General features: G+C 40.7%; 1 protein-coding gene across 10 annotated transcripts in view; it reads right to left on the bottom strand.

The window, feature by feature from the left end:
• Positions 1 to 24,412, bottom strand: part of celf1 (cugbp, Elav-like family member 1) — a 31,387-nt gene extending 6,975 nt beyond the window's left edge. For 3 of the 10 annotated variants that reach the window (XR_004790545.2, XM_035628530.2, XM_035628532.2), the window contains exons 1-14: positions 24,185 to 24,412; positions 20,793 to 20,918; positions 10,020 to 10,207; positions 9,133 to 9,215; positions 8,597 to 8,645; positions 6,208 to 6,342; positions 4,472 to 4,551; positions 2,886 to 3,047; positions 2,673 to 2,742; positions 2,265 to 2,387; positions 1,909 to 2,022; positions 1,259 to 1,447; positions 795 to 815; positions 64 to 207 (exon numbers count right to left, since the gene is read on the bottom strand). Coding sequence is in view for 9 of the 10 variants with exons in the window: in XM_035628530.2 (XP_035484423.1) it covers positions 64 to 207; positions 795 to 815; positions 1,259 to 1,447; positions 1,909 to 2,022; positions 2,265 to 2,387; positions 2,673 to 2,742; positions 2,886 to 3,047; positions 4,472 to 4,551; positions 6,208 to 6,342; positions 8,597 to 8,645; positions 9,133 to 9,215; positions 10,020 to 10,207; positions 20,793 to 20,896 (1,462 nt within the window). In the remaining variant the exon portion in view is untranslated. Of the gene's footprint in view, positions 1 to 63; positions 208 to 794; positions 816 to 1,258; positions 1,448 to 1,908; positions 2,023 to 2,264; positions 2,388 to 2,672; positions 2,743 to 2,885; positions 3,048 to 4,471; positions 4,552 to 6,207; positions 6,343 to 8,596; positions 8,646 to 9,132; positions 9,216 to 10,019; positions 10,208 to 20,729; positions 20,919 to 23,519; positions 23,645 to 24,184 lie in introns of those variants that run through there. The other 7 variants (XM_035628531.2, XM_035628533.2, XM_035628534.2 and 4 more) reach the window with 7 other exon arrangements.
• Between the last annotated feature and the right edge of the window lie 2,816 nt (positions 24,413 to 27,228).

Genomic DNA, 27,228 nt, shown 5'->3' with positions numbered 1-27,228 from the left:
CCTGGGTCAAATTATTTATTGGTCCAACGAGGGCTCATGTAGAGGAAGTTTGCGTGAACTTACCAAAGCACTTGCTGAGGTTTGTCTGTTTGTCAATGAAGACTTTAGCAGAGATGACGTTTCCAAAGGGCATAAACATCTGGAGCAAATCCTGGTCTCCAAACTCCTGGGGCAGGTGGTAAATGAACAGGTTGGCACCTTCTGGACCTGACAATCAATGAGTCTGTTTTACCAGCTATACAGACAATTAATACAGTTCATTTTTAACACTTAACAATTTATGACTCAGTAATTCAACTGACTCTTCAAATAAAAGATCACGATCAACATAGGCTTTCAACATATGCTGTAAAAGCTGCATCATCTGGAGCTCACCAGGGCCAATGTAATAATGCTCTCTCTCTCACACAAAATATGAAAAGTAATATGTAGTAGTTTGAAAGAAATGTCATGAATCAACAAAAATAATTGAAAATAATTAGCAGTGAATACAGGGTTACACTTATAAGATAATTTCAGAATTCAGATTATGACTCTCAAAAGACTGTGCACTAACTTTACCCTTTCAGATTTCCAAATAAATAATTATTTTTTACTACCCCATGACCCATGGGGGCCTCCGTAGTGTCATACAGGACACTCATAATAAAGAATTAAAATCAAAGTCAGAGAAATGGAGGGAGAGTATCTGAGAAGTGGGACTAACACATGAACATACAAAAAAGGACAAGCCTTCTATGAACTTGTTTTAAAGTGGTCAGAGCCACGTCAGAGAGAAGTTGGGGACATCTTACCGGTGCTGTGACTGTTGCTGGCTGATGCAGCATAATTAAAACAAGACAGAATCCTTAGCAGAAGGTGAGATCAACACACATCACACACATCTCTACCCAGCTGCCCTCAAAAGTAGGTATCAAAATATACTGCTCTCATTATTCAAAAGTGTTAGAGGTCACGCAGTATGCTCGCACCCTGATTTTACGATTAGCTGTTAACTTTCTTTTATTTGCCAAGGAAGCAGAAGTCAGTTTTAAAGAAACAGTAGGAGAAGTGGTACACATCACATTTTTTAGCCTGTAAATCTTTATTGTTTGGTTGTTGTTTCCCTGACTGTTTGGTCAGTTTGAATAAACAGTGGACTAACTGAAAGAGACACCTTGAAATATTGTCCTTCAGTAGTTAGGCATAATAATGTGTATTTACTTTCACCTCCCCACGTCATCCTTTGTTTTCTGTTCTCCCAGCCCACAAAACTCACCCTCTTTTTGGCTGCCAGCGGCAGACACGCTCTGCTGGGGCAGCAGACTCTGGTTGTACAGACTGGGGATGGCGGCAGCAGCAGCGTACTGCTGGATGCCTGAGTAGGCCTGGCTCAGGGCCTCCATGGTGTTTCCTGAGCCATTAGACAGGCCTCCGGAGCCAAGGCTGCCATTAAGTGCTGCCATGCCTGTGTCAGAGTTACAATTAAACAGAAACGGTATGGGTGTCAACGGGATTTTTTTAAATTCTCAATTTTTCACAGTTTTAAATAACAAATGAAATAAAAATAATACAGAAAACTGAAAAACAAAACAGGCCAAGGTAAAACTTAGTAGTACTAAACAAAAAACTGTGATTTAGTCTCAGTACATCAAGTGCACAGCTCACCATGTTAATTAAGAAGCCACAATTTCGCAGCACACTTTGTGGAATCCAATCAAATTCAGTAGAGTGTTGGCCTCATACATGTTAATCTTATATCTAACTGTTACATTACTGTTAGAAAATCAGAAACACTTGGAGGAAGCTTCATACTAGCAGGCTCTGGTGTGATTTCTAGCCATTGTACTGGCAGCATAAAACCACAACAAACCATGATGAGAAATATGTCAAATTTGACAAACGCAGGTCGAGCTTGTTGTTAGGTACCTGCCAGGGAGCTCATGTTGAGGCCAGCTCCAGCACCAGCAGCGAGAGACTGTAGGGCCCCCAAAGAGGACATAGGGTTCACTGAGGAGTTGCTGCTGGAGGTGGGGGAGGAGCCTGCTCAGGGAGACATGTACTGTTAGTGCTATAATAAACACAACTGCAAATTATTACACAAAGCTGTGTTACAGTGCTTTCATCTGTCATGTCAACATTTTAACAACACAAAACGGCACTTTCTGATCGTTAAAAAATGAGGTAAAGTCATTTTATAAGTAATTTTTGTTCACTTAGATTTTGTTGCCCCTGGTGCATTTACCCTCACTATTATGCAGTACCTTAGTTGTCATTTTTGTTACCTGAGCTTGTTAGTGCACTTAGTGGGCTACTAGATGTTGTCATGGCGCTGGAGCCTGTGGGCGTGGCCTGTGTGGCAGTTGCTGCTGCTGCTAAAGCAGCCAGGTTCTGTATGGCATTAAGACCTGACAGACACACACACACAGTCAAGTCAAGACGAGTCAAGACTCCACCCACCTTTTTCTCTGCCCGCTATTGTAAATAAAAACAATATATGTTGACACTGGCTTTATGGGTAGACATTGATAACTCACTTTATTGTCTTGACGGATGATTAAGCCACATATTTATTTAATTTATTCACATATTCAAAGCAGAGTCTCACCTCAACTCTAATCTTACTTAATAGAGATAGAGTGTGTGTGTGTGTGTGTGTGTCTGTGTGTGTGTGTGTGTGTGTGTGCGTGTACCTGAGACAGGGTGCAGGTTGTTGAGTGCATTCCCTGTGGAGGCTGTCTGCTGCAGCAGCTGTAAGTAAAGCTAATGCAAGGGGGACATGTGAGAAACAACATGTCACAGTGGAAGAGACAGCAAAGTTTTACCTGGTAAAATTGCTTTGGTCACCGGGCAAATCATTGCATTTTGTGTAAATCCATAGTCAGGTCCTATAAACACACACTCACTGCGAGGTATTGTGGCCCCAGGTTGTTGAGCCCAGTGAGATTTCCCCACATGGAAGCTGCGCTGAGCTGCTGCATCTGCTGCTGCAGCTGTTGGGCCATGCGCTTTTGCTCCTTGTCCTTCTGAGTGTCTGCAAACTTCACCACGATGGGAGATGAACAACCCTACACACACACAAGCGCACACACGCACACACACACACACACACACGTGCACACACACACACACACACACAGGTTTGTACAGTGACAACTTGATGTATTGATAAAAATATAAATAAAACCATCACTCAGATGGAACTTAAAGACCCCCTCCAGTCACGTTTTAAAGTGTATCAAAATAATCTGCTATGCCTATTATTTTGTTTAACATTGCTTACCCCCCAAAAAGTTAAAAAAAAACAACAACTCTGAAATGGGGCTAGAAACCATCCACTCACTCTACCTCATGGAGGAATTCTGAGACTATGAATATTCATGATATGCAAATAACACAGGCCACGAGCCCCGCGCACCACAGCTGCTCTCGCTAGGTTGACCATTGAGGAATGTGCACAACAAGATGGCTCGTGGCAACATCAGCGAGATTCAGCCATAAAACGTTCACAAACTGCTAATGCTAACTCTAACTGTCTGCTGACACACCTGCCGTCCTCTCGTGGATGCACTGCCTCTGCGTGCACTAGAAGTTTTCCAGTATCTTTGCCCTCATTTTCATATTCGACACAGCTGGTTTTCTGTATTTGTGATGTACCAAATCTAGCTTGCCAGGATTCGTTTGAATTTCAAATTTCAGAGAAGGGGGACAGAAACCGAAGAAAAACACTTTTTTGAGGGGGACTTTAAGTGCAAGAAAAATCTCGTGGAAAACACTAGTGATTTTAGCAGTCTGGGTCAAATTGATTACTATAAGCTGTGATTATTGAAACCTTTTGTGTATTTTTCATATGGATATAAAGTAATGAAATGGAAACCTTTCACTGATTTAAAGATATACACTGTCGCCCTTTCCTGTCTGAATTTTCAGGTTGAATGCATCACATAATATATCTGCTGCTGTGAGAGAGCAGAGATGATAGTAATGATCTGTTAAAGGCCCAAACTGCAAGCAGAGCAGGAACTGGAGGGAACAATTACTTATTCCACCAAATTAGCTCTGGTTCTTGAACCAGTTCTCTTCAGGATTTATGGAACCTTGGTGCTACCGAGTGAACCAGCCTGCGTTTCCACCAGTTGTGAGCTGAAGCATTGTAATTAAGGATGAGTCATTTATTTTGCAGAGGGCATATCACAATGCATAACAAAATCAAAGATGGTGGATCACATTGATCACCTGCAAGTGTTGTCATGTGTAAGAACTTCATTAAATCGAAGTAAATTTTCTAAACAACTAAGCGGTTGATCACTGTAATCGTGATCAATATTAATGTTTTCCACTGTGATAAATATATTATTTTTTAAAGATTTGCTACATTTAATGATGACAAAATGTTTTTCTTGGAATTATTTACACAGTGAAGACCATTTTGAAATCAAGATGGCAATTATATAACATCACATATTGGTTTCAGTGTTAGGTTGAAGTTCACCTCCATGGTCTGAGACTGGTGCATGGACTTGATGGCTGACTGGGCCATTTGTCTTGCTGTAAACGTCACGAATGCACAACCTGAAAGACAGAAACACAGTGGATCACGATTCATACAGATTTCTCTGGGGGAAATTCTTTTTCTGTCAATATCTCAGTGTCCCCCCCCCCCTTAAAATTGAATTTGTACCTGATTGGGATTTTAATTGATTACGTGTACTGCACTGAGAACCGAACCTGGAACAAGTCCATGCTTTTAAGACACAGCACAGATGAATCTATCTGGTTTGTTTTATTTTATTCATTACTGACCATTAGCTCCCCAGACTCATGCAAATCATTGACTTTATCTCTTTCCACTGGACATTGTGTATCTAATTGCAACACATGAAATAAATACATGGCCACAGACAACTGGTACAGTCATGAAGAGAACAGTAGAAGACATTGAAATTGATCAGCTAAGAAAAAATCAAAAATAGTATTTTTGACTTTCCTACGAAAAATTAAAACACACAAACAGGAATGACCCTGAAATTAAGCTATAACAGTTGGGAGCTGACATCAGACGGCTGCATTACACACACAACCAAAGACAAACATTTCCATAACACCATTTCTGTGTTCCAAGTTCCAGACATAATATTGACATAACCTTCAGAATATATATGGTGAACTTCAGAGGGTTGCTTACCTACATGTCAAGCAGTTATGGAGCGACACTATCATTGTGAGCCATGTTTCTTTTGGTCTCCCGAGGGAAATATTTTACTCTTTAGCTGCTTAATGCTCCACTATGTCCTGCTTTGGGGATGGTAGAGTATACTGGGTCTCTAGATAATTCCCTAAAACAGTCTCCTGCTCCTGGCTGAAAACAACACTTTGGAGACCATAGCATTTAATGCCTCGGACACACTACACTATTTTCAAAGGCGTAAAATCGCTGTACCGCTCATACTACAGGACGTGCTGTCTTCAGTCGTTGTGCTGTTCACTACATCGGCGACAGGGGGTCACACACTACACGATCCCTCACCAGTTGAAATCCTCAACGAGTGTCTCTGGTCGTTAGTCATGAAAAGACATGCAAGAAGTGACACAGGAAATGTCGCGATACATGCGCGAAACAGGAATTTTTGGTCACTTTCACAATGGAGGTCAGAAAGAAACTGTGGTGTTCAATATAATGCAGAATACTCTTATGTTGAAAGGTCAGAAACAGGAAGTAGTTTGAATGGAAGCTCTGTGTTTTGTTTGGATGGAGAGAAATAACTTGACATAATAGAGTTAATATGTGGTTCCAGCTCGAGGTTACACTCATTATCTGTTGCAGTAAAAAAAACAACACGACAGAAAAAAGTTCCCCAAATAGTCTTCGCAATGATTTGTTCAGAAACACAGAAAAGGCAAGGGTAGAGAATATGGTTTTGTTGTGCTACAGTTCCCCCCAACGGGTGTCCAGGTCGACGCACGCACTGCCTTTCACATCACAGCCTACACTACAGGATTTGGGCTCGCCGACGAGTCCAGATATTTAGCCTGCTAGATAGGAAAATCGGGCTTAAATCGTGTAGTCTGAACTCAGCATTAGTAAATTCCAAACAGTTATACACTGAGCTGAAACTCCCTATAAAGCTCTATTCAGCTGTGAGGTCATGCAGATTCACGTGGAAATGATCTGTAGGTGACCCGTGCTAAATGCTTGTGCTTTCCCATTGTCTGCAGACTATGTCTTACCGCGGCTGAGTCCATCAGGGCCTCGAAGTATCCGGCACTCCTCTATCTGTCCGTATGGTGAGAACATCAGTCGGATGTCGTTCTCATTACACTTCTTAGAGATCATTCCAATAAACAGCTTCCTGTCTTCCACAGCTGTATTCAACACAGCACAACACAACAAAACACAACACAACATCAAACACACTGGCAACATAATGGTGCATTACAACTTTCAACACACACACACACACACTGTATTTAATTGTGCGTTTTGCAATTGCTGTCTTTGTCATCTGAGAGACAAGATCTTTTTAGGACAATATACTCTGACGAAATAAAGCGCAGTTTAATAATTTTAAGGTAAAACAATACTCAACTATAAGAACAGGTTTTGCTGCTGTGATAATTCTAGCTGTTCATACTGGCCATTAACAGCCCCCTCTCACAGTAACTTGATTCCAATCTGAAGAGATGGGGGACAAAATCCACAGTTCTCCTTCCATGCAAAAAGATATAGACTTGATCTGATCAGCTCACACTAGCTTCAAAAACACTGGTGCACAAAACGATGACTGTGGATTTTGTATCTACCACACAAACTCAAAGTGATTTAGGGCGGAACCTTTTAAGGGTCAGTATGAACAGGAGGAGGGATTACAGGGGGTAACCACCCATATATTCATATCTGAATACTAACAATTTACAACATGGTGAACTTAAAAAACTCAATAGATTAAAAGTCTTGTCTACACTGTTGTGGATAATTTGGATTGTGCCATTCTTCTTTATTGCATTTCTGAAACCAAGAACAGTTTAAGAGGAAATTAAAGCCTTTTCTTTGTTGTCACTTATTTATCCAGATTACTATGAACATGTCTCAGCTCTAATAAAGGCATACATTTCCACCTTGGATTATTTTACACTTTGTACAAGTTTAAGTTTTGTCATTATATCTAAGTTATAAGTAGACTGAAGCAATTAATGACAAGGTGCTCCACAATCACTGTAGGAAATAGGGTTACAGGTAGTAGAGCAGTCTGTCCATCATGCAGTGGGTGAATAGATTGTATTGCCAAAAAATTCACTACTCACAGCCTCATTTTACAGTGTACATTACTGACACCTAATGGTAAAAACAGGTAAGAGCAGCCAAAACATAAATGATCATGAGCGCTTCTACAGCACAAATGTTGACTATTAGTGATATACTGTAGCACCTTGTTCAACTGCTGAATCTCAGAAGAATTACTTCATTCATTTCTTACTCATCATAAATTGTATTATTATCGTTACAGGCATTACTTGGTATGTCTACCAAATAACTAGGTAGTTTTAAATACAGAGATTGAGAATGTGAGGGACAGGGAATTTCACTGCAACATTAATACATTTAGCTTCCCGTTTCTTACACACATACATATAGCCTGTTTCATGTGTGTGACACGAAGAACTGATTAAAGGAGCATGGCTGCTCACACTGTGATTTGTGAAATGAGTTTGGCTTGTAGTTAAACAATGTTACACACTGGATATTACATATGGAGAACAGCACAAGCACAAAAGAAAAACATGTAGTAGTTAAAATTAAAAGAGTGGTTATTGTCAATTTAATTACAAGACAATACTGAACTGCATCATAAGCTGTTTTCAGACTTGAACTGTGGAGAATGTCTGAAACATTTGGTCAGAAGATTTTTCCTGAGTTTACCGTTCACACGTGATGAACGCAGCAGGAGATTAAGACACGGTCACAGCAACAGAAACATGTCCACAACATTCTGTGGTGTCTGGGTAGAGCAAGCACGAAGCAGGGCATGACGACATTCTGCTACAAAAAGCAGTGCTTTTGTTCAACAAGCCCACTCGCTCACATTGAATTTCCCAGAAATATTCCTGCTGTATTCTCATATGGGTTCCCTATGACACTGAGAAAATGTCCGGAGCAATATTTGCGGACATTTGCGTCGTCACATACAGCCCCTCCAGAAAATGTCAGGGAAATGTCCAGACTTCAGTGCATGAGCTATGAGCACATGTGAATACACAGGAGCCAGTTGTTCTATTTAGAGGCAGCCTCCATCCATTTAAGATCACCACACACAGTATGTCTGCGGTAAATGACTCCTTGAGCACAATGAAATACTGACTGATGCAGAAAACCTGTGACATATCACAAACAATGGGTGGAGTCACTGAAGTGTTAATCTATTTAACTACTGAGTCATAACCCCACAACTTCAGTCATTAAATCAGGTTGGTACCAGCACAACCAGCATTTTACAGTCTAATTACATTGATTAATTGAATAGTTGTAATTGTTTAAGTCAATTAGCTCTGTAAGCGTTAACATTATTATCAACAGAGTGAATAGTATAAAACAAAAGAGAAATGCTAGAAAAATCCTTACCATTGTTTTTCTCACTGTCAGCAGGCTTCATCTGTATTGGGTGGTGCATCTGAACAAAGCAACAAATAACAGATTAGTACTGACAAGGCTGGAATAAACATGTGTGTGGTGCAAGGCACTTCAGTGATGTTAGAGACACCACATCCATCTTTCTAGCTCAAGAGGTTAGAGGAAAAATAAATTAGCATAATGGTTGGTGTACAGCAGGGAGAGCTATGGTATGAGGATGACCAGTTGTAATGCAGTTAAGGGTGTACAGTTATTTGTTTCTAATCATCACTAATTTAAATATTTAGATTTTTTTTACTTTAAACACATACAAGCTAGCTGGAGGTGTAATCCCTTTATTCTATTATTAACTCTCTATATTCTGGATGTGCCTATTTTATCTCAATGTGGAATGTCCTTTAATCTTTTTGTCAAGTCATTTAGCTGGTATAGAATCAAAAGGGTGCTTGATGGGTATTGACAAGGTTGTAGAGAAAATAATTGGTAAAATGACTTTAACAAACATCATATTAACACAATCAACTTACCCCGGGGAGAATCTTCATGTTGTGTAGAGCATTCTGTGCTTCCAAGGCTGATTTGCGAGTGTAGTACGTTATAAAACAGCAGCCTGTTGGGGAGTGAAGAAGACGCCTGTGTGACATATCTGACTCAGTCACACGATTTGGTGTCTTAGACCATACATCTGCTATATGGACGATATGTGATGCACAGTGTTCTTTAGTATTCACAATAATAACATTAGTTAGTAGCAGTAGTAGTAGTAAAGGAATTAGTAGCACAAAGACATAATTACTTTTGCCAGTACCAGAACCCATAGACACATACAGGCATGCTAAAGAATACATTGATTGAGCTACAACAGTTAATTGATTAGTAATCGACCGCTAAATTAACCGCCTACTATTTTGATAGCCGATTAATCGGTTATGGGGAAAAAAGTCAATCAATGAAATTTGATTTCAGCTTAAATGTGAATATTTTGTGGTTTATTTTGGGGGTTTGGGAAACCTTTTTCACCATTTTATCAGAATCAGAATCAGAATCAGGTTTATGTTGTTACGGACCAAACAACGAATCGATTAATCGAGAAAATACTCTACAGATTAATCGATAATGAAAATAATCCTTAGTTGCAGCCAGACATCGATTGACTGATTAACAGGAAAGATGATGTAAGTATTCATCAGTCATGAAACAGTGTTAACAGAAAGACAAATATACTGATACATTACAAGTGTAATGTATACAGAATTAGGAGCCATGCATTTTATTCTACTCGGTTTTAGTAACTGACATAACTGATCTTTACAAATGTTTTTCTCTGTATTTAAAGGTCACCTGATCACACTAAAGCACAAGCAAAAAACACTGCACTGTACTTGTATTTTTTCTGTGTTTGTGTTTGTGAGACCTTTGCTCTGTGGTGGATTCTGGCTACGGTCTCGAAGAACATTAATCTCATAGACTGCTCCATAGGGCTCAAACAGCTCACGAAGCTGCTCCTCGGACCAGGACCGTGGAATCTGTCCCACAAACATCTTAATCGCATCGATGTCTGGTTGGTCGGGGTGGTCCAGGGACCCATTCATCTTCTTCCCACTAAAAAGAAAATTATCAGTGCATTAGATGGAGGCTTAAAACAAACATTTCCATTTCCTGACGGCAAATATTCAACAACAGCATGCTGACTAAATTTGTCAAGTGGCTTATATTTCTTTGACCAAAGTGTGCCAGAGAAGTAGATGTGTGCTGTGTCTCAAATCAGATACCTTATTCCATTCACTCACATGGAGTATGCTGTGTAACAGTAATAATGTAGTACACTCTTAACTCAGAATGGTCACTGGCGCAATGCTGGAATTTCAACAGAAAAGTGTTGTCCCGAATCAAACACGGCTCCTTTTGACTGGGATTGTCACCTACCGCTTTGCTAACTTGACAATTTTACTTTTCCTGTGTGTGTCTGTGTCATGTCACGTGGACATTACATTTACTTCCCATCTCAGGTCATCAACATCATCTTTCAATTAGTACATGCAGTTTTACATGCACATTACTATCTGCTATGTCTTATCATCATATTGGGAATATGACTCTTTGACTCATCCACATCAAGGAGAGTCTGTATTGAGCTGTAGATATCATTGACATTATTTGCAATGGTCACCATGGGTCCCTGACCAACTGCAATCAGATCTCCCAAAACATTTGAATGCATGATGTAAATGGGTTAATAGATCTTCAGTCCACTTTTAACGCTTTTATTTTGAAAATTTTCCCGCAATTTTAGAACTCACAATGCACATTCTAGGAGTTTGTGTTTTAGAGTTGAATAGTTCTACATGAAGAAGATACCATGTGCTTCTGTCTGTAATATTTTTAGTGTTGTTGTGAAGAGTGAACTGCACGAGGCAGGGGTAGGAAGAGGCTGGAACTGACACATTAATAAAAGGAGGTATAAACTTAGGTGGCTGCTCAGTAAGTGCATCAAGTAAATAGATGCCTTTGGCCGACATGCTTCCTTGGGCTCTTCTGCTGCTATCTAAGACCAAGTAAGAATCAAGACCACCAACTGTAAGCCCTGAGCTTTCCCTCGCAGGCTCATGATCTTTAAGATGCAGTACTACGAATGCCGACACAGCAGTCCTTACAGTATTGCACCTTCAGAGCAGATAATCAAGTTGGTGGAGTTTGTGTTGAAGCTGTAGAGAGGCAATGATTCAACTTTATGGTCATTTTGGAGGCTGCACTTTTTCGTGCTGTTCAATTGTAGTGTTTGGAAAAGACAGGTGCTTCTATTATGTTGTCCATCCCATTTACATTAATGAGGGTAGGATAAGGGGCAGAAATACCTCTTTGTTTATTGCAATGTATTTCAACAGCGTCATGAAGGTAAGGTTTATTTCAGGACTGTTGTATTAGACTGCATTATTTTTTACCAAGTGAATCTAATAAACTGCAGACTAGGTGTGAGCCCTTATCTCAGACAAGCAACAGAAACTCTAGAGTAACTTTCCAATGAAACCCCAAACAACTGTCTTTAATGAAGAGACATTAGAGAACCGAGACAAATGATTGAACTTGGATTTTCTATGTAGACTTTAGAACATTGAGTGGGAAAGCCTCCACCAATGACTGATCTACTCCATCTACTGTCCATGCCACTCCTGCCTATAACTCTCCTGTCCTAGAGATTTACCATTCCTGAGTTAGGCAAACTTTAGTGGAGGAGTTTTGTAAATGTTTGAATCTCCATGAATCTTCTCAACTTCAGTCTTCCCCAGTCCAGACCTCTCTCAGACTATTGAGCCACAGGGCAACAGAGAAGTGTATGGTCTTATTTTGTAAAAGCCATGTGCCCTTTGAGCGCCTGTCTCTCTTTAATATGTCTATCAAATGGAGTCTTTAAAAATCAATCCAATATACCGTTCAACACTGTCACCATTTGTCCTCTCCTCTATCTTCCTCCCACTGCAGCTGATGTGAGGAAAGTAACACTACTGAAAATATAATTTAGGCAGGGATGAGGGGCTAGTGGGTCTCAAAGTCTATTAAGTGAATTGGCTAATTGGGCTTAGCCATTACAAGTAACAATTAGATTGTTGCTTCTTCATAACCCATTACTGCCTTTAGGAGAGCTATGTGTGTGTGTGATTATCTGTGTGTGTGTGTGTGTCTAATGTTACTATATGTTATAATGTTATAATGTTATTATATAATTTGGATTGTTTACACAATGCTGCATAGTACATCACCACTAATCTGTCAACTAACCCTTTGTAGATTCTTCCGTTTACTGTAAGGAAGTTGGAGTTACACTGGGAAATGTCCTTTGACACAAACACAAAAAATTTGTCTCTGGGACGGCAGCCTTCTTTCATCTGCGCAATATTTTGAAAAAAAAGAAAATACCGGTCTCAAAATTATGCTGAAAAACTAGCCAATGCAATTGTTTCACTACATTACACCACTGTAATTTTTTATTGTCAGGATGTCCAAGTTAGTCTGTGAAAAGCCTCCAGTTGATTGAAAATGCTGCAGCACAAGTACTAGTAGGAAGTACTAAGACAGATCATACTGCATTTCTTCTGTATTACCTTCTCCTCTCATGTCAACTAGTCGAGGCAGACACTTTTTTTTCTGAATGACATTTCAGACAGTGGTAACTCCAAGCACAAAGTGTTTCATCCTTACTCTGCTGATTAGAGGAGCCAGTAGTTGTGTGTGGAGTCAAAATAAAAAAAAAGTTTAGAATTTCATCATCTGATCATTTCTAATGACAATGACCTGCAGGACACAGACAATTAAGGCCTGACAAGTTATTGAAGTTCAAATATGAAACTTTTGTTTAATTTACTTACTGTTAAATGACTTTCTGTTTTTCTTAGTTACTATTTTGAATAACTGCAGAACAAGCGATAGTGGTAGGAACTGATGATGATGCAAGAATGGTGGTTTGAAGCAGTTACTGTCACACAATAGTTTGAATCTTTCCAATATTCACTATTAAAACTAACTAGCAGTCAACTGACACTACACAGGTGCATCTGAAAACTTTTTAATATTGTGTAAATGTTCAATATCTTTCGTCAGTTATTGAAGAAAGTTTTAAGATCAATCAAAAAAGGTATTTACAATCCAGAAATGTCCAACTTCTGGAAAGTATATTCATTTAAGAACTTGGTTCTCAGAATTTGGTCGGGGCCTTTTTAGGACGAATTACTGCATCTATGTCGTGTGGCATGTAGGTGGTCAGTCTGTGGCTGTGCTAAGGCGTTATTAAAGGGACAGTTCAGTGATTTTGAATTGGGGTTGTATGAGTCACTTATGCATAGTCAATATGTTACCTTATGGAGATGGTGATCAGCGATGTCATTTAACAGAGTTTGGAGGAGAAGTGGAAGTAGCGTCCATAAGGTAACAAATTGACTATGCATAAATGACTCATACAACCCTACGTCAAAATCACTGAACTATCACTTTAAAACCCAGATTGCTTTGATAGCAGCCTTCAGCTCGTCTGTATTGTTGGATCGGTTGTTTCTCATCTTCCTCTGGACAATACAGAATCTATAATACAATGTATTAGTAGTTTTGGCACTTTGGCAGGTGCTAAGTCTTGCCGGAAAAGGAAATCGGCATCTCCATGAAGCTTGTCTGCAGACAGAAGCATTAATTGGTCTAAAATCTGGTAGACGGCGGTGTCTTTTGACTCGATAAAACACAGTGGACCAACACCAGGAGATGAAATGACACCCAAAATCATCACCGACTGCAGACTTCTCAATGGACTTCAAAATACGTGAATTGTTTGCTGTATCCTTGAATGAACATGCACATGAATGAATATGTAAATATCTAGTGATTTGCCAAATCTGACATCTGTCTGACTGCTGAGGATGGGAAAAACTAAGGATGTTGAAGCAGGCCACCAACAGGGGTGGGACTTTTCCTGATGCTGTCAATGGCCTGTTTGATGAGTCAACATGTTGGTGAGAGAGATGGGGGATGGGGGATAGGGGCAGCTCTACAATGAAACATCACAAGTCACAAAAATGCATTTTTCCAGGTATCTCTGTGTCCTTTAGGACTATAGACACGACTTATATAGATGGATAAATAATTATAATCATATGGTGGGAATGACATCTTGATCACATTACTTTTAGGTCAGGAAAACATATTATATAGAAATGTATTAACTTTTGCAACCAATAAGGTTATGGACATGATCTACAGCTTGTTTAGATTAACCAATCATTTGTCATTATATGGTGTCATGAAGACATGATGTACATGAAATGGCATTATATTTGACAATATGACAGTACATTTATTGTCTTTTAACATTCATAGTGAAAATCTCATATCTAAATTATCAATCATTCATTTTAGTCTCAGATTTATAATATTTAAAAATGAATGTTAGTATTTTTTCTAAGTTACATAACAAAAATTCACACTGAATATAGTAAATATATGTAGAGAATGTGAATGTGTGTAGAGTTTGTGTGCATGTCTGCATGTGTAAGGACAAGATTTTAAGAGCAAGTACATTCAGACAACTATGCCGTTGTCATTCACTCACAATCAGTTTGCTGAATCATCTAAGACAGCACATTTTAAAGGACAATGACAATCTCATGATAATGCTTACATCATATATAAACATACATACATAATTACATATATAGTAGTAGTAAATAAATTAAAGAATATCATGACCTGAACGATAGCAGTACAACAGGTCAACATGGGGATGCAGATTACTTAAGTAACTATCATAACAATCAAAGGTCTTGATATCAATGTATGCTTACATGCCATGACATTACTTCAGGGAAGATAATGTGTTTATGATGTATTAAGTGGGAGAGGCATTCATTGTTATTTTTAAATACTAAGAGCAGCCAATTAAACACAAAACCCCATGTTGGTTCTTAGTCAAAGAATATGCCAAGATTTAGTGAAAAGAGAAGAGGAACTAACTACCAGAATCTGATCTGGAATCAGAATCAGTCAAAAACAATACCCAAACTCTAAGGAGGGCATATATGAATGCACCACCTCACTTCTTAGTAGAACAGAATGCTACTGTATGCAAATAAAAATGGTAACAACATACAGGACAAAGTAGGAAATTAGCTAATTATATTGAAATATATCTTGCACATTTTATCTCTACAACTCTATTTCGGATTAAGACATTATTGCATTTTGCCTTTCCCATTCCAGACGAGATATCATTCTTTCTCTTTCTGTATGTAACGAGGGGAGGGTCTGTGCTCTCGCTCACATGCAGCACACCTGCACAGCCACTGACACATGTCAACTACACAGAGATGCTACTCTTTGTTATAAATTAATTGGTTACAAATTGTAATTACAAATTGTAATTACAAATTACAAAGTGTGGTTACACTACAGTAAGGTCGATGCTGACGATACTCGCTGCCAAAGTGCAAAAAGTCCTTTGCATGTGAGGGTGGAAACACAAGCAATGTGTAAAAAACATTTCCATCACATAAAGCCGGAGAGACGCAGTTTTCCACAGCCTGGCTCATAGATCATCTCCCATTGTATGTTAGCCTATGTCGGCAAAAAGTTAACTTCATTATACAAACTTTTGTTTTGGGTGCATTCATACCTTCAATATGAAATGGTCAGAGCATCATCTGAACTGTCCAAAAATTTATAGTTTCAGTTTCAGATAACTGCAGGGGTGGGCTGCAGGCAAATAGAATATAGAATGAGAGAGGTAGGCTATTATCAGCACATTGTAGCCTACTGTTTTTATATTTAAGCATCTGATGCTACATCTCAACAAATGTTCAAGGAGTTTTTATAATTCTAAGATAATTCTGGATAGTATAATGATTAGAAATGTATCATATTTGATATGTTGTATTTAAGGTAAAGTCTGTGATGCTCTCATCTGAGTTTAAATAGTCCTGAATTCATGAACTCACCAATAAATTTTTCCTTTTACTTAGTTTACTTTTTTCTTCAAAAATAACAAAAACAACCAATATTAATGCCTTTCAAGTATCGGTTCAATGAGCAGTATAGGTAAGAGGGTAGCTTAACAATACCAATCCCTACGCATGGTGATCAGTAACTACATACCAAATCACAATACAGACCTTAACACAGACCAGCCCTTTCCAGCCGATTCCCAGGAACACAGGACGAACGAAACATTAGACACTTACAAAAATTGCCAGAGGCAGTTACTTACACAGGACTAGAATTCAAAGAGCAATGGTCAACCATCATCTCTGGGAGAAAATCCAGCTTAAAGGAAGCCATGATGGCAACGTCTGTTTGTTTTTTTCCTTATTCTTCTTTAACACAATGAAGCTAACTTGACACAAGGATCAGATGGTGGTGGTGAACTCCAGATCGTACACTTGCTGCCAAATTCCTGGCCACTGGTATTGCAAGGCAGCTGAGAGTGCAGAAGAGGCAGAAAGAAACGGTGTGCCGCAATAAACCAATCCACATGTAGAAGCCGTCCACTGGCTGAGGAAAAACCTTTGTCTGAGATAGACGAAGAGTATAAATGACAGAACAGACACAAAGTGACAGGCCTTCAGGTTGGCTTTCCGGGTTCTGCGGCTGGAACTAACCACTGCATGGGGATCATGGAGACAGAGCACTGGTGGGATCACTGGGGCCAGAGAGAGCAATGGCCATTTGGGGTCCCACAATCAAAGTGCTGATGATCCACGGCCTTTGTGAACATTTCTCCAAGGCCAGCAGATCTGGCTGCAGCATCAGATAAACAGGGTGTCAGATTGATGGTGATAAGGCCCAGTGGGCAGAGGGAATGAAAGAGGGAGTGAATAGTACTCCCCAGCCAGTAGCTAATCCCCAGACTAGGCACAACAGGAGCTAACAATTAGGTTCCGGCCTGAGGGGGGCTGTGTTTGCCCTGTTGTCCTACAGGCTGCACTGGTTGGTGTGTGATTTGTGTGTGTAAAAACAATGTCAAATGACACTGGCTTTGGTCTTTGTACAACCCAACACGGCACACACAAGCTCACACTCACATACACACTTATGAAGTGAGATAAACTCCAGGAATGTATGTAGATAAATAGTAAGATGTACTTTATTAATTCCAAACTGGTGAATTCCGGTATTACAGCAACAGGTATCAGTCACACAACACACTTTACAAAATATATAAAATATAAGAAAAGAAAAAAAGTTTTTAAAAATTTAAGAATTTACATAAATTTATGGTAGTCTTTGCAATTTGTTACCTGTAGAGTGCAAAAGAACACGGGAACATGGAGGTGCAAATGTGCTGGGATTTATCTCACACAGACTCCAGAGTGTTCTCTGTCAGACAGATGAGAGGTGTTGTAAAGTCTACATGTAATATAAAGTGGACTACAGTATCTGCCAACCTGCCTACGGGTTGTTGTTTCCTGGACTCACCCAACATAACCTCTCTTTGTTTCAATTATAATGAGACGTTTTTATATAATACATGTGCACAACACATACATGTGTCAACACAAGACCAAGGTACAAAAAATGATACACGGCTGCGTTTTAGTTCTGATCCAATTTGTGTTCAGTGGCTTTATAGTATAGTGAGAGAAGATATAAATTCCCCAAATTTTTGTGAAAAGCTTGTAGAGAATAGTAACCACTGACAAACATGGCACATTCAATGAGCTAGAATAGCACAAATTATAAAAATGTATTGTTACCAGCCTGTAATCAGGAAGACAGCGGGAGCACTGGGGCCTGTACTACCAAGCAGGATTTGCGGTTATTGAGATAACTTAAGCATTAACTCTGGGTTTTCCGTCCTACGAAGTCGGTTCTCTTCCCATCAGCATAAATCACCATGGTTTTCTTATGCTGAACGGCTAACCTGCTCCGGAGCAGGTTATGTTCCAGATACGAGATCGAAACCTGTCAACAGCCCCACTCCTGGCCAATCAGATCACTGGAAACCAGCATCATTATTCTACAGGATTCCGTCAGGGACAGCAGGGGTTTAGAGTAACATGACAAATAATAAAGTGCTGCAGATATTTACGAATGAGTGGAATCATGTTGCTGTTCCAGACTTTTCATGTGTCCAATCTGAACCACACATTAATATTAGAGCTTAATTTGAATTCAATAAAGATGATTTGATTCCCGACAGATTCAATAGTTTCTTTTTCTATCACTGCAGCTCGGAACAACACGAGGAGACAGTGGCGATAAATAGTAACTAAAACTAAATACTATTTTTATCAAAACAATGATCTAGACACTGATCAATATTCCTCACGATCATAAATGGTCTGATTTACTTAATCACATATTAACATCTTCTCTCCTCTGCTTCAGCAGCAGAAACAGTCTGACATCACTTCAAAGTTTAACGTGAAAAGGTTTAACGTCACTAATGTGCAACAGCAGCGATCAATAATCACCAAATTTCTCTGAGATAAGCTTTGTCATAAACACTTACACCTGTGAAAAATCAAAACCCAAATCCTATAATTATGGATGTTATCTTACATTAAGCATTTTCCCAATAGAAGAAGGAAAAGCCTTAATGTGCGGCCCCAAGGATGAGGTTGACTGGTCCCCAAGCTTTTGATGGGGCCAAGGCTTCGTTGGCTTAAGCCGCTTTGCTGGCGCACCTGCCTCCTTCTTCCCCGTTCACCCTTATGACGGACGCCTCTGATTATGTGGTCAGAGCGGTGTTTGAACAGTGGGTGGGCGGTGCCAGGCAGTCACTGGCTTTCTTTAGCTAACAGCTTTGTGACAATTAGAGGAAGTACAGCACTTTTGCCAAGGAGCTCCTGGGTCTCTTCCTTGCCACCCAGCACTTTCGATTCCTGTTAGAGGGCCGCCGTTTCACTGCCTTCATGGATCACAAGCCACTGACTTTCACCCTGGCAAATACTTCTGAGCCGTGGTCCGCGCACCAACAGTGTCAGCTCTCCGCCGTGTCCGAGTTCACTACAGATATCCAGCATTTGGCTGGCAAGTACAACTTGGTTGCTGACTGCCTCTCCACGGCGGTTGCTGGGTGTGTGCACTTGTGGCTTGACTACGCTGCCATGGATACAAAACAGTCCGCAGACCCCGACATGAAGGCCTACCGCACAGCCGCCACTGGGCTGCAGTTTGAGGACACGGTGTTTGGTGTCTGCAATGGCCATCCCCGTCCTATGGTGCCTGCAGGTTTGCGCCATGTTTTTGACTCGATCCATGGTTTTTCCCACCTGGGTGTGAAGGCATCTACCAAGCTGGTGGGCGCAAAGTTTGTCTGGCCCGGCCTTAAGAAGGAAGTAAAGACCTGGGCTGGCTCCTGTGTGGCCTGTCGGCGTGCCAAGGTGCACCGTCATACCGAAGCCCCCATGGCGCCGTTTCTGGTGCCCGAGAGGCGTTTCGACCATGTCATTGTGGACCTGTTGGGCCGCCTGCCCTCCTTCCGCGGGTTCACTCACCTCCGCACCATGGTGGACAGGACCACCAGGTGGCCGAAAGCCGTTCAATCCGACGCAGAGAAGGACGGGCCTTCGTCTCTGATACTGGTATTCTTATTTGCTGAATGTTGGTTGTTGGGGTGGCAATATTATGAAAGACCTTAGAATCGATAAGCTCCGACGATATTGGTGCTGCAAGAGTTAGCAGTGTCGGAGCGTCAGCACCACTGCTGCTGTTAGTACCACTGCCATAAGTTCAACAATGTTCAACTATGCACTGTGTGTACAGTCCAGAAAACAAAACATTTGTCCATTCTTCTCCTCACTGCACTCAAGTCAGAAATGATAATAAAATTTAACAATGCTTATAAAAATTAAAAGATAAGCTACCATTTACAAAATTTAGATCCCATATCATCCTCATGAAAAAGCACCTTTATTCCTGTTTACAGTCATAAAGTCCAAAAAGTTAGTCTGGAGCCCTGGTTAAGCGCAGCTGCTTTGGCCGCCTAATCCGCCCCCCACTGCGTTGGCTGTTTCCCATGGGACTGTTGCCTGTTGGCTGTTGTGGACTTAACTGTTCTGCACTTTTCTTTGTGGTGAATTCTGGGGGGGCCTGTGTGATGACCCACAATATAGAGACATTCACCTAAGACTGCGGCTCCTTTAAGTAGGGAGCTCACCTGGGAGAGCGGTGGGTTTCTGGGAAATTAATTTAGCATAGAGGTGCACTGTGTGTTAGCCGGTGTCGCAAGAAGCTGTTGTTAAAAGTGGGAGTAAACAGACTCAACTTAATTTCACCTCTCTGTGTCCTTTGTCCTGCACTCCCACATTAAAAAGATTGAAGCATATTGGACATGGCACATGCTGTGCAAAGAATAAACACTTGTGCACACTATGGAATTCAGGGCAGACAAAGGCACAGTTACAGAGGGGTGAGAAAAGGTAAGGGAGACATTAGACATTGTACTCGACATCGATATATCTTGGCTCCTGAAAATTGAATTTGGCTCCTAAATGCTATGGGTTTTGGAGCCAACGGGTCCAAGATATTTTTTTTTGACCCAAGCCCTGTATACATTTTTTGTTTATAGCTTTATACGTATGGACTGACGGAATGACAGTGTGAGAGAGATAGTGTATATGGCTGCATAGTGTGGGCAGTGGCTTACTGGGTGTTGGGAGATTTTCTACTACCCTCTTATGTCCGCCAAAAACTGCTGGAGTCTCCTTACCCCACTAGTGCCACGTTGGAGACTTCCAAGGTGGGGAGGGGGAGTGTGGGCTGTCCAGTCTGCTCTGGAGACACATACAGGGTTTCAGGGTCCAGGCTATCCATCCAGGGCCTTTTGTTACTACTTCTACCACACACAGACAGGACAGAACACGACAAGAAAACACACATACACACACACACACACACACACACACACATCCACAAATTACAAATAAATACACTTAACAAAAATACACATAACAAACACTAAACTGTGTTAACATAGTCATAACAGAGACACTGAATGCATGAATAAGGAATCCAAGTGAAACACAGACAGTGGGTTAGTGTGTCCTTCAAAATAAGGAACGTAGAGTGACATCCAAGATGATGAACAATAAGAATGCTTTCGAGTGATTGGGGTTTTCCACAGGCCCAGGTTTGTCCTCTTTGGCTGAACCATGCCATGCATAGCTATAATGATACGCTTTTCCACCACTACAACTACAGCAGGGCAAAGCAATGCTGTGCTGGTCCTGCTTGGTAGCAGGAGCCATGATGTTCTCTCCTCCATGAACTCAGACGCGCTGCTCAACACTGTCTGTGCTGGAGAGGACAGAGAAGGCTCTGTTTTAAGTCTTAATTGCAAAGTACTTCATAGACTGCCGGACGAGCTGCCAGAGGCAATTTAGGTTTAAGTGTATGCCCAAAGATACTGAGATCGAACCATCGACGACCGTCTCTATCTCCTGAGCCCATTCCCATCCAACAGCTATCAAAGGCTTAGTTAATTGTGATATTACACATTTAGCTGTGAGCAAGCATAGTTAAGTATGTAAGTAAGTAAGTGAACTATCTGCATATATGTATAAACTTCTCTTATGGCGTTTTCATTCCTGACAAGGTCCAAACAAAGGTTCATGTCTTTGTTACATTGTATGCTTTGGATGCAGTTAGTTTCGGTTTCACACTGCAATTGAGGAAGCGGAACTAAAGAATTTTGTACAACATGTGTACATCCTGTCGTGATCAGTCTTTGTCTACCTATACAATTGATTAGTTTGTAGACGGGCATGTGTCTGACACTGGCGTGTTGTCAATTCAGTGGGTAGTAGTCATTCCATTTGAATGGAGGAAATCAATTAACAATTAATTTTGTTGATTGCCCCTGTAATATCATCATGGTATAACTATAGGCATCACTTACTTCAGGTGCAGCACCTGACACTAGTTCCAATGCCCCAAATGAACGTCCTTGTCATTTAAACATTATATGGTTGCAGGCAAAGACCGCAATCAATTCTGTGAAAATTCCAATTAAATATTTTGTCTCCTCTTCCCCCATGTGGTAACACCAAATTGTGAGAAAAGTATACCGCTGCAACCCTAGCAACAGGGAACCTTCTGTGTTCTGTTGTTTCAGAAAATAAATTCCTATCATTGCTGCCACCCAATCCACCAGCTCTTTAATTTAATCTAAAGCAGACAAACTATACCAACAATGAAAGTTTGCTTAATAATTTGAAATCATGTCAATGGTGGGGCATAAATGTGAATCAGCCCTGCAATCAATCTCTCCCTAACAATGACAAGAGCAACATCCTTGCTTCTTGCTACATGCAATTAAAATGCACCTGTCCAAAGTCAAACGGGCAGGTATTGCTTGGCAACCATCCTGCTAAATGTTGGATTTCTTATTGTTGTGTTCATTTTATTAAACATTGCCAAGTATATGTAGTAACCGTTTTTTAAAACCAAGAAGTGCCTGGAGGCCATGGCTTAAAGCGATTTAAACTTAACTTTAACAACTAAGGGGGTTTAGAAAGCCCCTTAGCTGTTGTAAAATCCCAGTCTCTTTAAGCCTTTTGCTTTAATATAACCCCAAAGCAATACATTTTCTCAGGGGGGTCTGTAAAACATACTACATTCATATCCTTAGACACTTAGATAGGGGAAATACACACATAAATACACAACATTCTTTGAGAGGACATGCATTCCTTACCCCCTAACCATAACCATCACAACTAAATGCCTAAACGCCAACCCCTTACCTAAACCTAATTCCAACCTGAGCTTCAAAACAGCCCTTCGAAGTTATGAAAAATGGCCCAGAATGTTCTCACAACAGTGAGGTTGTCTTTTCCCTTATTCCTTACAGTTGGTAGATTACATTTGCCAAATGAAAAGATGGCGAGGAAGGTGACTTCCTTTTTTTTGAGTGGGGCTGTTGAGCTTAGAGCAGGGAGGAGATGTCTGTGATGATGATCCCAGAATGTCTGTTTACGAGTTTTGCAATTCTTGTGCGAGAAATTTGAAAATTTGGTTTACTTTAAGTCAAATGCTCGTTCATCAGTGGCAGCCTTGGTTGTTTAAAATGTTCCTTCCATTCACGTCATGGTATAAACCCAGGCCATTATCAGATAATCGCATGTGATTGGACCGGCAAGTTGTCTGCCGGGGGAAATCACTTCCCTATGGAGGAGATCCAGACCGTATTATGGTAGAGCCAATTTAAATGAGCTCCCAGAATTCGTCTGGGAAACAATAGTGTAGACACAAATATCTTTCACAGAAAAACGGAATTAGGCAAATAAACAGCTTAATGTTAATTTTAACTGTTTAGTGCTGACAGTTGCAAAGCAACAGAGTCACATTTGTAAGTGGGATTCATACACTTAATCAAAGTTTGTTTCAGTTGTCAGGTTTGTTAAAAATATACTTTTCGTCTGTTATTACAGTTTACCCAGGAACAACTGTGCGTCCGGCTAACAGTAGATACACAGACCCTTCAAACGGCCCGGTTCACTGTACTCCTCCCGGGAATTTGGCAACTTCTGACAAAAGTCTTTTGAAGCCGTTGGTGCCCATCAGCCTTTTAAGGTTCCTTCATGCGAGCCCAGATGACACATCCTGACTGTGGGCGGAGTGACGGCGGCGGCGACTTCCGCGTTAGATGACGTCACGGGCATACATACCTCTTTCGAATCACACACACTATATATATATATATATATATATATATATATATATATATATATATATATATATATATATAAATAAAGTAAATGTATATCGTATCCACGCTATGAACTAATTACAAATCAACCAACAGCTTTGCAGCCGAGAGCAGGTCTCGCTACTGGCGAATAGCAGCAGAAACACACATCGCAGCTCGCCTCTGCGAGGCTAAGCAGCTCTCTCATGACGTATCTCCAGCGCCACGCCAACGCCCGTGTCCCCGAGCTGCCGCTCAAAACACGCGAGTGGACTCACACGTCGAGCGCCCGGCGGCCCGGAGTGCGAGCCAACTGACCGAAGCCAACAGGTTCCTTGCGGGGCTAGGGTGTGTTGTGGTAGCGTTAGCTTCTTGCTAGGGCGGCGTTTGGCAACTTGCAGCGACCAACTTACCCGCGGGGTGTCTGACGCCACCGTTAACGCGACCCGTGTTTTGAAAGCAGGCGGCCGCTGTGGATGTTTGCTCACAGTGTACCGCTGCTCACGCTGCCCTTCTGGGTAAAAGGCAAGCTGACGACCGCATAGGAGAGTAAGTTGCGGTGTGTCACTTGGGCGATTTAGCTAGCAGTCCCTGTGTAAAATGGCAGTCCATGTCCTGCCGAACCGTTACCACTCGACAGCTGCAAGGGGGTGGAGGTGGGGGGGGGGGGGGCGAGGGGGCCCAGAGCCCAGAGCCCACACTACGTGTGATGTCTGCTTCTTGGCGGATTGACATGGCTGTGGAGGATTTCACTTTTTAATGGAAAAGCCCTTGTCCGTGAACGTTATTTTGTATTCCTTGCTCCCTGAGATTGCGGTGAAAGTCCACTTCACAACTCCCTTGTTCGAAGTGCAACGTGGTACGGTCCACAGACATGAAGCCCACGGACTATCATTTCCCTAATTTCCTGCAAGCTAATAACATGGTGCACTCTTTCATTTTGTATATACGTAAAAAAAAAAATATTTTTTTATATTAACAAATAAATATGATTTAATATCTTGAGAACAACGGGATAAGTGCAATAATACATGTTTGAAATTGCAACACCACAAAATGTAAGGTGACTAAGGTGAATTTCACAGTTCAAAGATAATGCTGTCATAAACTTTTTCTTTAAAAGGCCTAGGAAACTTGACAGGGAAATAAAAGGGAGCAATAATAACCAATCTATTGAAATTCAGAGAGGAACAGTTGAAAAGTTAGATTTTAATATACAATAAGCATTAAACCTATCAAGCATATGCACGCAGTGTGAGAAGATACCGACACATTGCAGGAAGTGTAGTATGATGTAGAAGCAAGTGTTTGAGCAAATGCAAAATCACTTCTTTTTTTAGTGGAGTGAAGATTCCCTGAACATCTGCCCTTTTTTTTGCTCCTGTGATGTTTGTTACACTCCAGGAAATGAGGAGTTCCAAGTAATATAATGGTATTGGATCATCTGACTGATTTTGGCGTCTGGTGACTGTCCTCTTGAAAAATCTCTCAAATCCCACTTTCTCTCATTACTTGCAAAGAAACATCTCTCTGCCCTCCTCACAAACTACCTCACACTTATACCCGTTGGACAAAGTAAAATGAGAAATGTGTGTATGGTAGACATGAATGCTGGACTCGCCCTCAACTGTAGCCAGTGGACAACCCGTTTGAACATATAAATTAATCAAAAGATTTCAGAGAAACAGAAAAGAAACGCCAGTACATGCTTTACAACAACATTGGTCTTGTCCATATTTGCCAGTTGACAATGCGATTAATCGCTGCCCCTTATCAAATGCCCTGTGTTGAAAGTCTGTATTGATCAGGCAGGTAGAGCGAAATATGAAAGCAAACTGGATCTGTTAATGGATACTGTTATTTTGCAACAAAGAGAAAATTTGAGCACAGACCTCAGCACTGGCCAAAAGTACATTTTAGGGAAATTATAAATGTTGCTACTCATCCATAAAGCCTTGGATCTCAGTACCTCTCTGCTCGTCAAATATGAACCTTAGAGCTGTGCCACATGCCTTCTGCTTGTTTAATATCAAAAGTTGGGAAACCGTCAATTGTTTTTTTTTGTCATAACTGCATAATTACATTATATATCCTCCATTTGCTATAATAAAAATAACTTATTTGTGAGTAATCACTGTACTCAGTTGTGGAATCCCTCCTAAGTCCCGTGAAGTGACTCCTTTGTAACATGACTGCAATATATGAGATTGGGGACAACATCTACAGGCTTTAATCTGTGTAAAAAAGCATTTTAAGATTAAACTCCAGCATTCAGTTGGGATCAGTCAGAAGACTTACCTTGACTGCAAGTCAAATGCCATTTTTGGCACAACAGTAGTTTGCGCTAATGCTCAAGTGATCATTATGGATGTAAATGGACCGCAAATAAATATAAAGCACTTTTCTAGCCTTCATGACAAAAAGCACTTTACACTACAAGTCACATTCACGCACTTCTATACTTATAGCCAGGTTTAGTGTCTTGCCCTTTGGTATACGGACTCGAGGAGCTGGAATGGAACCATCGACCTTCTGATAGTGAAAGACCCACTCTCACTCCTGAGCCACAGCCAACCGCATGTTTTAGGAACTGAAAACTGTATAAATTAAATTTATTCGACATTTTTGTTTTTAGAGATGTCCCCCCATTTATTCCTATGAATATTGATCACTTGGTGCATAAACTAAAAAAAAGTCTGCCATGTTTCTGTGGCCTCACACATCCATGTGCTTGGGCCCGTAGAGCATGGCCACTTGCCAGGCTGTGCATCCGAGCCGTCCTGTGGGCCAGCCGGCGGACTACATTCGTATTCAGCAGGCATGAACAGGATAACATTCGTATTAAACGTATTGCCCTTCTAGGCTTTCCAAAAATGCATGCACTCTTTTAAATTTTGCTCTTTTTCCAGAGCTTCACACGCGATTCATGCAGAACTTGTAGTAAATCCGTTTGGCCACTATGTCAAAATGTTCTAATTGTGAGCCTGTTACCATGCTTGGTAACCATGGTAACATGCTCAATGACAATGTCAACTTGCTGATGTTTAGCAACTATCAAATTAAGTTCAACTTTCCAAGGGGCAACTTATTGTGCCGCAAGAGAATACATCTACAGACACAAAGGGAAATAAAATTAACAAGACAAATCATGTCGGTCCCGACATGAGCATGAACGTCTTTAGCACTGAACATAAAGGAAAGTACAATAATTTATCTTTAATCTGGATAAAAGTGGACAGATCTAGAGTTAAGCTGCTATTTCATGTGTACATCTTTATTCATATATATATATATATATTTTTATTTTTTTTCGTTGACACTCTTTTGCCTTGACAAGATGATTCACTTCATGTGCTATTGCTCACACACTGCAGGATGCTGCGTTTTCCAGTGGTTTGTAGTCTCGTATGAAAAGACAAAATGCCTACAAACCTACACCACCAAATCTGTGCTGCCT

The sequence above is a fragment of the Scophthalmus maximus genome, chromosome 4 (assembly GCF_022379125.1).
Source record: "Scophthalmus maximus strain ysfricsl-2021 chromosome 4, ASM2237912v1, whole genome shotgun sequence".
Taxonomy (NCBI): Eukaryota; Metazoa; Chordata; class Actinopteri; order Pleuronectiformes; family Scophthalmidae; genus Scophthalmus; species Scophthalmus maximus.
Note: the sequence above shows the minus strand (reverse complement) of the source record. Positions and strands in the feature narration are given on the sequence as shown.